General features: G+C 42.2%; 1 protein-coding gene across 3 annotated transcripts in view; it reads left to right on the top strand.

The window, feature by feature from the left end:
- LOC306848563 (voltage-dependent calcium channel subunit alpha-2/delta-3-like) overlaps nt 1-14,275 on the top strand; it is a 235,059-nt gene that overhangs the window by 198,701 nt on the left and 22,083 nt on the right. For all 3 annotated transcript variants that reach the window (XR_013782255.1, XM_079383198.1, XM_079383197.1), the window contains exons 27-30: nt 4,119-4,180; nt 6,688-6,732; nt 6,845-6,907; nt 7,184-7,254. Coding sequence is in view for 2 of the 3 variants with exons in the window: in XM_079383198.1 (XP_079239324.1) it covers nt 4,119-4,180; nt 6,688-6,732; nt 6,845-6,907; nt 7,184-7,254 (241 nt within the window). In the remaining variant the exon portion in view is untranslated. The remainder of the gene's footprint in view (nt 1-4,118; nt 4,181-6,687; nt 6,733-6,844; nt 6,908-7,183; nt 7,255-14,275) is intronic.

Raw genomic sequence — 14,275 nt, forward strand, 5'->3', positions numbered from 1 at the left:
CACATGCACACTGCCTTCAGAAAGCACTGACCTCCTTTGCATTTCCAAATGTTAGGCTGTGTGCACTGTCCTTAAGATGCTATCACACCCTTCATTGTTTCTGGGTATGTTCCTATTCAATAACTGTTTAGACTGAAGAACAGACAACCATTTGAAGATGTTTATTTACAATGATGTTAATTTAAGTCTGGAGTCATTTTTGCTGAGTCCTCTGGGCCTAAAAATGTAGTGTCATCATGCTGGATGCTACATGTTGAGTTCATCCACAACTCATTGCCATATGCCGGTATCCCAAATATTCTTTAAGTAGGTTAATCAGGAAATCAACCACGAAAGACCATTCTGGTTCAGCAGATAAATTAGAACCAAACCGACACCGGCCAGCATTAACCAGTCTGGACTAGCACAGAACATCACAGCAGGCCAAACTAGCACGTCCTGATTTTGCTGAGTTAGACGTATTCCTAGGTCAGCATATTTTGTTGACCCTAGAACAACATTTTAATCCAAAAATGTAATCTTGACCATATCCCTACACCTAAACCTAACCTTAACCATGAGTAATCCCTAAAATCTAAGGAAATGATAGATGAATGACACTAATGTACAAGCATCAAACACTGATTGTAAACCTAAACTTCACAAAAACTATAAACTGGTTCTTCAAGTCTGATTGGTTAATCACAATGTTGTTCCAGGGTCAAGAAAGATGTTGATCCAGGAACATGTTGCACTTGGTAAAATCAGGTTCTGTGGGCAAACTACAGCACTTTTCTTCGTCACATATTTGTCACATAATTTTTATTTTATTTTTTCTAAGAGACTTTCTTCAAATTATTAAATGGAGTTAGCTGATATCTGGTCAGTTTATTCTATTTTCTTTGAATTCTGTCTTTGTGTCACTTCTGTCATTTCTTGTCATGTTGCTCTGTATGGTCTGGTCTTAGTAGTGTTTCTAATGTGTCTCAGCCAAGGGTTCCTCAACTTAGGATCCAAGCATAAACCAGTGCTCTTCCCCCACTTGGTGCTATGATTTCTGTTGTTTGTATGTTTAAATGTTCTCTAAGGCTAAAAGCAAAGCTTTTGTAGGCCTTTATTAATGTGCCATTTTTAATGTTCTGCAAGTTGCTGTAAGATGATTGTTATTGAATTTTAGTTAAGCTTCTTTGCAGAAGTAAGCTTCTTTGCAGAAGTCTCTCCCATTCTTTACCAAACTGACCTTTCCATAACTTTCCTGTCCCATTTGTATTATATTAAAGGGGTCATCGGATGCAAAATTCACTTTATAAGTTATTTGAACATAAATGTGTGTTGGAAGTGTGTGTACACATCCATCCTATAATGATAAAAATCCACCCAGAGTTAATTTTTTTTTAGATCCCTATTTTAAAATCCCCTTTCTCAAATCAGGCTGTTCTGGGATTCCTGTCAGAATGACGTAGTTCTGTACATACCCCTCCCACGATAATTGATTGACAAGACTGTCTTACCTTAGACCCGCCCTGAGTGAGCTGAGAGCTGTCCACTATTGTGTCGACTCCGATGTCTCCGATTAGGCAAGTGAGGTGTTTTGTTGTTGGATGTAATAATGTACATAGCAGTCGTCATTTACTCCCAACATCTGAGCTGCTGAAGATGCAGAGGATTAATGTTACTTTCGTTTTGAAGGGAATGTGCCTCCCGATCTGCATAAATGTGTCTATGTTTGCGCGAATCATTCGTGATCCAGCTTCATCTACAGAAGTAAATATAAGAGTTTTTTTTATGAATCTTTGCAAATCGCCTTTCCTAATAATGTGCTAGTTACCCAGTTTCGCGGCTAAAGTAAACAGTACTGCTCGTCACCCCACGGAAGAGAGGGGAGGGGTCAGCAGAGCTCATTAGCATTTAAAGCAACATGGACTAGAATGGCTTTGCTGAAAACAGAGCTGATTTTGACAGGGTAAAAAAATTGTTTTTTACACTACCATTGAGAAATTTTAAACAAAGCATGTTATAGACTTTTCATTAAGACCCTAAAGAATCATATCAGAATCATATCATATCGAATCATGGAAAATGGGCATCTGATAACCGCTTTAACAGTCAGCTTCTGGCAACATTCAGAAATCTACACTTGATAGGTCTGATACGAGCTCCCATGTATTTTTAGATGTTACTCTGTAGGCAGATCTGAGATCATTTGGGCTATTAGTGTTAAATTGACATTTGGATTAGTTGTGCAAGTGGAAATTGGTGTGTGTGTTGTAACGGTGTTACAGTGTGTGTGTGTGTGAGTACATTTGCATGTGACTGTTCTGACCTTGTGGTGAATCTGTCTTATATTCATATTTTGAACTGGATAATGACTAAAATACATTGTCCATTTTAAAACCGTTGCAGCAGTTGCGGTTATTTATTTATTTATAATGGTACCCGAGGTCCAGTGTTGGTAAGAGTTTTACATAAAAAGAAGTCATTATATTTATTTGAAAGGGTATTTTCTATCATTTTGTGATCCTCTAGTTTGAATAAAATTTTCAGAGCAGAACTCGTGCTGAACTGAAGTGATTTACAGCTCATATAAAAGGAGTGTTCTTTTGCCAAACATTTTGATTTTGCGACAGAATGGCTGATGACATGAGTCATTACATATCAAAATGACCTTTTATCACAGACCGGGATTTAGAATTAACATAGTTGTGTTCATTTTACTATAAGTGTAAAAAACTAAAACTAAACTAATTTAACTAAAAGTGTGTTTGCAAAGCTTGTTTACAGTTCTGACATACCTATAAATAGTTGTGCCCTATGATCAGCCACTTAGTTGGCCACTTCCCAAAATGTTAAAATCCTTTGGAAAGTGTGCAGAGACAATGTTCTTCCACGACTAAGAACTCCTCGCTGGTCATTGCACGACAAGTTCATAGCTGGCCTTAGGGATCAGTACTGGGGACTTGTCTAGTTTCTAAAGTCATTACCCTATTAATACACTTATTAATTTATTTTTCTAATCCTCATGTGCAGAGACAATTATTATAACTTACAACTTATAAGTCATCCATTGGTAGGCTGATTTCACTTGCTTTTAAAACATGGCTCTGTTTGTTTGCGTGGCCCACCAAGCTCAGCTGTTGTCTAGAGAAAGCTATCTGTTGACATTTGCATTCATCTCAGTGGCAGTTGCCAAGTGTTACGGGGTCGATGAGACATGAGACGTGCGGATCCATTTGCAAGGCTTTATTAGAAAACATAGTCGTAGTTCAGGCAGGGTCAATGGGAGCAAACCGGTATGGCATAGGTAAGACACAAGAGCAATCCTAGAGCAAGCATGGGTCGACGATCGGCAAACATTATCCAAACAGGGCAAGGCAGAGAGAATAATCCAGGAACACGGGCAGGAATCAAAACACAGGAAATCAAACAAGAAATACTAGGAACGCTTTGTAAGGTAGCTGGGCTAGACAATACTCGGCAGCCAACAAGAGAATGTCCCAGGTTTATATAGCATGAGTGCTTGTGTGATCAGCAGTGCAATCAGGGTAATGAGAGATTGATGCCAGCTGTGTGTCGTAATTGCAATGTATGATGGGAAATGGAGTCCAATGTGCTGTGTAGTGTGAAAGTCCATGTGGTGAGCGGGTGACCTCTGGTGGTGAACAAATGGAAATTCATGGCCAGGATTCGTGACACCAAGGTTGGCACAGGACCTGTGGAAGTACGCAATTAGAAATCACTTTCTAATCTCGGTTATGGATACAGTTGTTTTTAAGTCAGTGACCTGAGTTGTAAATAACACTTTCATAAAATGCTTACTACATATAGTAATTACTACAACACAGCATCAACCATAAAATCATTTTTGTTGATAACAAATAATAATCCTTCCACCAAGCAGTTCAATTATTCAGCAATATTTACCAGACTCAGCATTAATACTGATGTTATAGTGATGCATTAATACTGATGTTATGAAGTCTGGTGTGTTTATAGAGTATTTTACAACAACTTCTAGGTGGTTCAACCAATCATAATCAGGAAAGGAACTATCCATTTATCATTTGAATTTTGCTTCTGAGTAAATGAGAATCAAAAGTTTCACTGACATCCTGCTATGGTTTGTTTTAATATTTCATCAGCTGTGGGTATTCAGATGAAACTAGAGTTCTTCCAGAGGAAGTTCTGGACTGCCAGCAGACAGGTAATCGCACACACATTTATTTTTGTGAAAAGTGGGGACATCCCATAGGCATAATGGTTTTTATACTGTACAAACTGTATGTGCTATTGCCCTACACCAACCCTACACCTAAACTTAGCCCTCACAGGACACTGTGAATTTCGACTTTCCCTCAAAAAAACCTCACTCTGTATGATTTATAAGCATTTTGAAAAGTGGGGACATGGGGCAATGGTAGGTAGCTAACATAGGTAGCTAATTTTATATAAAGTAAAAAGTAAAGTCGTGACGTATTGTCAAGTATGGTGACCCATACTCGAAATTGGTGCTCTGCGTTTAACCCATCCAAGTGCACACACACAGCAGTGAGCAGTGAACAAATGCACACACACACACACCGTGAACACACACCCGGAGCAGTGGGCAGCCATGCTGCGGCGCCCGGGGAGTAGTTGGGGGTTCGGTGTCTTGCTCAAGGGCACCTCAGTCGTGGTATTGAGGGTGGAGAGAGCGCGCTGGACATTCCCTCCCCCCACCTACAATTCCTGCCGGCCGGGGGCTCGAACTCGCAACCTTTCGATTACGAGTCCGACTCTCTAACCATTAGGCCACGACTTCCCCATATATAATTTTCATGTTTTATAATAATGTTACAACCCACCTCACCTAGTTACAGCTAGTGGGGTAGGTAGGTCCAGTAGAAGCAAACGGGTAATGTCACCTTGCAGTCATCTCCAAATTGTCAGTGATTTATTTGTTTGTTTGTTTAGATTAATGTTTTGGGCAATTCAACCATTATAAATTGCATTTAAAAAAAGTCAAAATATTACTTTATTGCCTAATGGATTTTTAAACTACATTGCCTAAAACCATCACCCTAATGTTACAGTCTATCAAGTATTTTTTTTTAAGTATTGATGTGCTTGCACTTATTGCACTTACACTGTCCTCCAAAAGTTTGGAAACACCCCTGGCAAAGTGTGGTTTTGGACGATATCAGCATAAATCCTTTTCATTTTTTGGTGCAAATACATTAAAGTAACTTGACATTATCATTGAAGACCAGCAATAAAACATAATAATGGCAATATATACATGTTAAAGTCAGACATGCCCCTTTGCCAGCTGTGATGCCTGGTTACTGGTTTAAACTTGGCCCAGGTTTTTAAAAGATTTCTGGGTCAGCACACCTTAATACTGTAGCTTCAACAATTGATTGCCAATTCAAAGTCAATGTTTGAATAAACTGACAGCTCGGATGCCCAGATTATGCAGAGTTGTAATAGCTGCTAATGCTAATTGGCTGGTGATGGCGCAGGATAAGACACATGCCTTTGGTGTGAGAGACCCGGGTTCGAATCCACTGTGAGACACCAATGTGTCCCTGAGCAAGACACTTAACCCCTAGTTGCTCCAGAGGTGTGCGACCTCTGACATATATAGCAATTGTAAGTCGCTTTGGATAAAAGCGTCAGCTAAATGAATAAATGTAATGCTGGATATTTTAATGAATCGAAAATTTCAGTTTTTTCTATGTATAAACTGTTTATGTAATAAAATATGTTTTCGTAGTTTGTGTTGTCCCTTATCAGTGTAAAGTTATCACAAATTAAAAAGGATTCATGCCAATATTGTCCAAAACCCCACTTTTCTAGGGCGTTTCCAAACTTTTGGAGGGCAGTGTAAGTTCTGTTATATCTGGTGAAATCTAAAAACTGCATTTCATGAGAGGAACTTCATATTAGCAGCTTCTGTAGCTGAAGCATGGTTGAGTCATGCAGAATGACAATGGTCAAAACATAATGGTTGAAAAACACGAAAATTGAAGTTTTGGAATGGCCAAGTCAAAGACCAACTTCAACTGAAATGTGCAGTTTATGCTTGAAAGCCTATTAATGTCACTGAGCTGAAGCAGTTCTGTGAGAAGGAGTAGGCCAGAACCCACCACAGTGCTGTTGGACACTATTCTGACTCCATGGGCATCAGAACCTTGAGCAAGGTAAAGCTGAGGATCTGTCCTTGTCACTCTTTGAACAGCCACAATATTTCTATTTACATTTGCGGTATTCTTTTTTCTTTTCTTTTTTGGTGCTCCTAACCCAATGCCTACTCCCAAACCCATTAATTTATCCATATAAAATGACAATATAAAACACAGGATAATAAAATGCATGTGGATACAAGTACAGTCACAGTAATTTATTTAAAATTTACAAATATTTAATTTCAAGGCCAAATGATTGCTTTGGGTGGGGAACAGACCCAAAACGGATCACATCTTCATCTGCTGTAATTCTCAGTGGAGTTGCTAGTTTATCAAAATAGCAACACCTAGGCCTTTAGCATCTTAATGGTGATGAGCAAGGTACTGAACCATGTTTTAGTTTTTAACGCATGGGAGTGAGAACAGGAGGTAAAGAACTAAAGAAAGCATTTGGTTGCAGTTATTGCAGCTAATGGGGTGTGAATATGTATTATTCATAATGTTGTTTGCTGCCATAATAGTCTTCTCATTTTTTGTCCGTTAGTGTGCAGCACTTGACGGGAAGTGTACCATCAGCTGTGACAATGATGTTAGTGTCAACATACTCTTTTTACTTTTTCACTATTTGCAGTACACAATTGTTTTTATGTTTTCGGGATTTTTCTACCACCTGTACCACTTTTCTGTTGCACCCAATGTAGGAAATCAGCTGTTACCTCATTGACAACAATGGATTCATTATTGTGGCTGAGGATCTGTCTTTGGTGAGGGACAAATATCTGAAGTATTATCCAGTTCTACTATACACTACTTACCTGACTATTCATAAATACTTAATAAACGTATAATCAATAAATTATTTTCATTCAATAAGCTAAAATCTGCATGTGTTTGTGTGTGTGAATGCAATGAATAAAATACTGGACTTTGGTAGATCTTTGTTTATTTATTTTTTATTTTTGTAGTATCGCACTTTATATCAGTTGCTTAGACACAATCCATTCTAGCCCTGACCCTAACCTTATCCTTGTCTCTTTCAGACTGGTGTGTTCTTTGGAGAGGCTGAGGGAGCTGTGATGAGCAAACTTGTTTCAATGGGTTCTTTTAAGAGGTATATCCATGCTGAATGAGACAAAATACATTCGATTGTTTTTCTTGAGTATGAACAGACTAAAGTTTTAGTCAATTGGTGTGTTAAAAAAAGTTGGAGAAAAAGAAAATGCATCATTAGAAAAAAACTGTACTTATTGAATATTAAATAATGACCCTTGACTCCTTATGTAATACGCTAAACTAATAACTTACAGTTACTGCTAAAAGTTAAATTCCCCAAATGTTTAAAATTAAACATAGTTTCTAACCTAGCTTGATTCTGGACACAGCTGTTTTTAAGTCAGTTGCTTGAGCTGTAAATGAGATTGTAAATAAGATTTGTAAGCAAGTTTTTTGTTTTTTTTACTACATATAACTGGCAAGGTTTCATAAAATAAACACATTAGCAAGCATTTAATCATTTATTGATAACAATCAGTAACTAGTTGATTGATAATAAATAGTATCAACTTTAGATTGGGTACCGCAAAAACATAAACAATTAATAAATTTGTAAAGATTTTAAGCAGGTTTAGTAATTCTTATGCAGTTTAAACCACAGGTTTAATGACATTTAAGTATTCAAATACTCATGAATAAATAAGCCATCAAGCAGTTATCTGTTAAAATCATTTGTATATTTTTATAAAGTACATGATCATATATGAATTGAACGTTAAATATTATTGTAATTTGCATTTAATTTAATCTGTCATTATTTAATGTCCAATAAGTGAAGCATGTTGTCTCATGTTTGTAGGTTTTTGAAATATATCAACTAATGGTCTGTTAAGCATCATATAATTTTCGTCCAGGGTGGCCCCAAACACAATTAAGAGATATATAATATTTTGTTATATACTATGACCTTTTTTATGTACGGAAATCACGCTTTCTTGACGGAATGTACGGAAATCCCCCCCCTCTGAGTTTATCAATAAAATAGTTTTGCAGCTGAAAAGACATAACATTTCTCAGTAGCAAGGTTCTTGAAGCAGTTCAACTTAAAGATTCACTATTAGTAGACGCTGCTGCTGAACACTGCAGAGAGACACACTAGCCTAATAACTGCATTAGCCTGCATATCAATGGCTCAAGCCTCTGTTATTACCTCTAATATGACGTTTTGAAATTTACAATGGAAGGTTTGAGATGAGGTGCGTAAAAATTTGTTCAACAGACACAAGATTTCAGGATAGAAACATGTCAAATGTCTTGAAACAAATCATCTGAACAATGTCTTGATGCGTGGTTGTGACTCCAGGCCGTTAAAATTATTAGAGAAATAATACACTCCAGAAGTGGTATGCCACCCCTGCTAAAGGAATGGTCTTTCTCAAAAAAATTTAAGAGCTACATTCGATTTTTATTGCCTATGTCACGAATCGAGGTAAATCCGGCCCTGTGAATGTGGCAATGTATTATTATGTTAGTTGTATGTATCCAGGGGCGGACTGGCCATCTGGAGCACTGGGAGTTTTCCCGGTGGGCCGTTGTACAATGTGGGCCGGCTCTTTGCGTAATATATATAAAACATGGATTATTAGTAAATGTACATATTGTCACAGAATGGCCAGGCTCTTCCATCAATCAACCACCACGATCCACGTCACCTGAATTCTGATCACACGCACCTGCACCCCATCACCACTGTCATCAGGAACAACATAAGAGCACTCACCTCAGATCACCCAGTTGTCCGATCTCGTTCCTGTAACGTGGACTCTAACCCTACCGTCGATCTCCAAGACATTGAGTATTGTCTCTGAAATCCTTACCTCTTATACTTACCTCCTGTTCTCCTCCTCGTTGTTCTCCCCGTCTCCAGATCATCCAACGCTGTGGTGCGTTCTCACTCTCCCCGGTACTCCCCGCCGTTGCTCCGTCACGTTCCTGTGGACGACAAAGACTGTGGTCAAGATCCTGTCTCTCTCCTTCATATATCTCCATATATCTCCACGTACCTCTGACCCCTTCACCTTGCTTGTAACCAGTTCCTGCAATAAACGCACTGTGATTCACACTTACCTCTGTGTCTGCCTGGTACCGTAACAGAAGATCGGGCCGCCGAAACACTGCTTCAGGATGAGCACGTCAGACCCATTCCAGGAACTCGTTGACACCCTGAAGAGAATCCTCACACAGCCTTCAGCATCACCAGCACCCATTTCCACGTCAACACCAGCCAACACAGCCGTCAGCTCTTCTTCTCCGGTGATGTTCGCCAGTCCCATGGCCCGACCAGCGCCCTATTCAGGTGATCCGGAGGAGTGCAATGGCTTCATTTTACAGTGTTCGCTCACGATTGATTTGCATCCGCAGATGTTTGCCACGGATCAAGCGAAGATCGCCTTTGTGGTAACTTCCCTCACTGGTCCCGCTCTTAAATGGTCAGAAACCATCCTGAGTCAAGCCGGTCCCGTTACCCAATCCTTTAGTCTGTTTCTGGCCCATTTCCGCGAGGTGTTCAGCAGTTCTCCGGGGGATTCCTCAGTGGGGGAACAATTGCACCCTCGCAGCCGCGAGCGGCTGGAACGAGCCCTCTCTGCTCACCGCATTCCGTCAAGGGCTGAACCCACGACTGAGACTCCATCTAGCGGTATATGATGACACCTACGGGCTCGAGAAATTCATCCAATTGGCCAACAGGTGCGCAAATCGGATACGGGCATGTCCGCCGGATCCAGCAACCACCACAGCCATTGTCACTCCTCACGGCCACCAGCCAGAGGCCAGAAACCCTCCAGAAGCCATGCAAACCGATGTTTACTGCCTCGAGCCGTCTGAGCGCCGGCGACAAATACTTGGAGGTATGTGTCTGTATCGTGGAGGAAGCGATCATCTTATTCAGACATGTCCCCTTCGTCCACCTCGGCTGATGGTGAGTGGAATACGGCCTTATTTCCCTAGAATGAACCCCTTAACCACTCGTGCCTTTCTGACCACTGAAACTACCACCTTACCAGTTACAGTACTCCTCGACTCCGGCTCGGCTGGGAACTTCATCGCAGGAAGCCTCTGCCAGCAGCTTCACCTCGCGACCACCGCCACGGAAACCACCTACCAGATCCAAACCATAACAGGTACGCCTCTCTCTCGTCGTCATGTGAAGCTCTGTGTAGGACCCCTACAGCTTCGTATAGGCCTACTCCATCAGGAATCTATCCATCTGCTGGTTCTGGAGGGTTCAACTGTGGACATCATCCTAGGCTTGACCTGGCTGGTGGAGCATAATCCCATTTTATCCTGGAAGTCGGGAGACGTCCTGAAGTGGGGTAACAGTTGTTTCCCTCGGTGCTTCCCTCATCGGCCTCAACCCGTTCCTCAAGTCCCCACTCCTTTGCCACTACGAACAACCACCATTGAGAGCTCGTTGGAGAAACAGTCGGTGGACATCCCTTTTGATTATACCTCCTTCAGCGGCGTCTTCTGCCCCGGAATGGCCTCCCAACTTCCACCTCATCAGCCATGGGACTGTGCTATAGACCTAGTTCCGGGTGAGCCAGTACCACGGGGTAAGATCAACTCCCTCTCGTTACCCGAGCAGAAGGCCATGGAGGAGTATATTGAGGAGGCACTCCGACAAGGATACATTGTACCATCAACTTCCCCTGCTGCTTCCAGTTTCTTCTTCGTGGCCAAAAAGGATGGAGGCTTGCGTCCCTGCATAGATTACCTGAAACTGAATGATATCACCATCAAGTTCAGGTATCCGCTTCCCCTTGTCCCGGCTGCATTGGAACAACTCCGCAGTGCCACCATTTTCACCAAGTTGGACCTCCGCAGCGCATATAATTCATCACCAATTACAGTACCATAACCTCGCCACTCACCAATCTCCTCAAGGGAGTGACCAAGTCTCTGTCCTGGAACACCGGTGCCACGGAGGCCTTCGACCAGCTGAAGAAAGCATTTACCACCGCACCCCTCCTTGTGCATCCCAACCCAGAATTGCCCTTCGTCGTAGAGGTGGATGCCTCCACCACCGGAGTAGGTGCGGTGCTCTCTCAGCAGCAGGGGACGCCTCCCAAACTCCATCCATGTGCCTTTTTCTCTCGGAAGCTCAGCCCGGCGGAAAGAAACTATGACATCGGCAACCGCGAGCTGCTCACCATCAAGCTCGCCCTGGAGGAGTGGAGACACTGGTTGGAGGGGGCTGCACATCCCTTCCTGGTCCTCACGGATCATAAAAACCTTGAGTATTTGCGTGATTCTAAACGACTGAACCCTCGTCAGGCCCAACATGGCCAGGGACGTGAGGAGGTTCGTTCAGGGCTGCCCGGACTGTGCCATATCCAAGAGCCCCCATCATCTTCCCTCCGGCTAACTCTTCCCATTACCCATACCCAATCGCCCTTGGTCACACCTGGGAGTAGACTTTATCACGGACCTGCCTCCCTCTGAGGGAAACACATGCATCCTTGTTATAGTAGACCGCTTCTCCAAGTTCTGTCGGCTCCTTCCTCTGCCCGGGTTGCCCACAGCCCTGCAAACGGCTGAATTACTTTTCAACCACGTCTTCAGATATTATGGAGTTCCAGAAGACATCGTATCGGATAGAGGACCCCAATTCATCTCCCGAGTGTGGAAGGCTTTCTTCTCCCTCCTAGGTGTGACCATCAGTCTCACCTCCAGCTACCATCCACAGTCCAATGGGCAGACCGAACGCAAGATCCAGGACATTGTGCGATTCCTGAGAACCTTCTGCCACAGCCGCCAGAACTCTTGGAACCAGTTTCTAGGCTGGGCCGAGTACGCCCAGAATTCCCTTCACCAAGGTTCCACTGGACTCACTCCCTTCCAGTGCGTACTCGGTTTCCAGCCGCCACTATTCCCATGGTCCGGGGAACCATCCGATGTCCCCGCAGTCGATCACTGGTTTCGAGAGAGCGAGAGAGTCTGGGACACAGCACACCATCAGCTGCAGCAGGCAGTGCGCAGACAAAAGACCACGGCAGATGCCCGCCGCTCTACCACACCCATTCACCACACGAGACATTAGGCTGCGCCTGCCTTGCCGGAAACTAAGTCCCATATTCATTGGTCCCTTCACCATTCTGGAACAGGTCAACCCGGTCACTTGCAAACTCCAACTACCTGCACAATATAAGATCCACCCTACATTCCACGTGTCACTACTCAAACCGTTTTTACCTTCTGTTTCCCCAGAACCTGGCCCGGTCGAGGAGCCCCCTCTCCCGCTCATAGTGGACGATGGCACCGTCTATAGAGTCCAGGAGATCTTGAATTCCCGGCGCCGTGGTGGGAGACTGGAGTACCTTGTTGACTGGGAGGGTTACGGCCCCGAAGAACGCTCATGGGTCTTCAGGGAGGACATTCTAGACCCTGCTCTTCTGATGGAGTTCCATGCCAACCATCCTAATCGGCCAGCCCCACGAGGCCGAGGCAGACCACCACGACGCCGGGTTCGGCCCTCAGGAGCGGGCCGTGGAGAGGGGGGTACTGTCACAGAATGGCCAGGCTCTTCCATCAATCAACCACCACGATCCACGTCACCTGAATTCTGATCACACGCACCTGCACCCCATCACCACTGTCATCAGGAACAACATAAGAGCACTCACCTCAGATCACCCATTTTTCCGATCTCGTTCCTGTAACGTGGACTCTCCCTACCGTCGATCTCCAAGACGTTGAGTATTGTCTCTGAAATCCTTACCTCTTATACTTACCTCCTGTTCTCCTCCTCATTGTTCTCCCTGTCTCCAGATCATCCAACGCTGTGGTGCATTCTCACTCTCCCCGGTACTCCCCGCCGTTGCTCCGTCACATTCCTGTGGACGACAAAGACTGTGGTCAAGATCCTGTCTCTCTCCTTCATATATCTCCATATATCTCCACGTACCTCTGACCCCTTCACCTTGCTTGTAACCAGTTCCTGCAATAAACGCACTGTGATTCACACTTACCTCTGTGTCTGGCTGGTACCGTAACACATATCCTTCCATCGGCCCATACGAATGGCTCGCACGGCCCACTTCATTCAAAAATTCGAATTAATATAGCGTGCTCCGGCTCAGTGAAGCGGCTCAAAAGCGCTTGTCAGTGTCAAAATGTTTGAAATAGCCAATCAGAGTGCAGAAGGCGGGATTTACTCACAGTGGGCATTTGATGTCAAATTGACATCAAACATTGACGTAAAAAAAACAGGTCAAAAATGCAAATCAAATTGATGTCAAAAACTTGATGTCAATTTGACGTCCACACATTGATGTCCTATTCTAGACCACCAAAATAATGATACAGTAATAAATGTAAGAAAGTTTTATTCATCAAGCAACAATTCAAAAATACAAATGTAAATTGGATTTTGTATCCCCTGAATAGAAAGGACTAAAGTACAGTACACGTAAATCAGAGGTTAAAAACACTATGGATGATAATAAATTACAGTTCAACACTGTAAACAGAAAAAGGGAAATATTCCAGCATTAATTTTTGTGCACAATTTTTAAAGAATGAGCATTAAATATTGTATCAGTGTGTCAATATAGTAGGATTCATATTGTGTAATTTCCAAAAACAGTATAGACATAATTTTTTTAAATTTTGCTATAAGTTTGATCGCAACATATAACCATTCCTGTTAATGGTGTTCACCGTCTGTTTGATTACATAACATAACTCTAACTGCTGATTTTTTACTGTACATTTCTGCCATATGGACATCAACTTGAGATAGTCACCACTGATAAGCTATTACTAAATATAAAATGTAGAAACTTAAATTTTCTCTAAAGCTGCTTTGAAATGATTTGCAATGTGAAAAGCGCTATACAAATACACTTCAATTGAATAATTTTTACTGTAACATTCATATCATTAACATTCACATAAATTGGGCAATTTCAATTTTTCAAAAATTATTACTGCATGTTTAATTTTAAATGTTGTAACGATCGGCCTAATCGGTAGCGTTACAATAATAAAATTGGGGTCAGACTAAACTGTGAGAGGTTTTGAAGTGTTTTAAAAGATGAGACGACAACAGAAATAAAGTGAATAAATGAAGTGTATTT

Source organism: Barbus barbus (assembly GCF_936440315.1).
Source record: "Barbus barbus genome assembly, chromosome: 28".
Classification (NCBI taxonomy): Eukaryota; Metazoa; Chordata; class Actinopteri; order Cypriniformes; family Cyprinidae; genus Barbus; species Barbus barbus.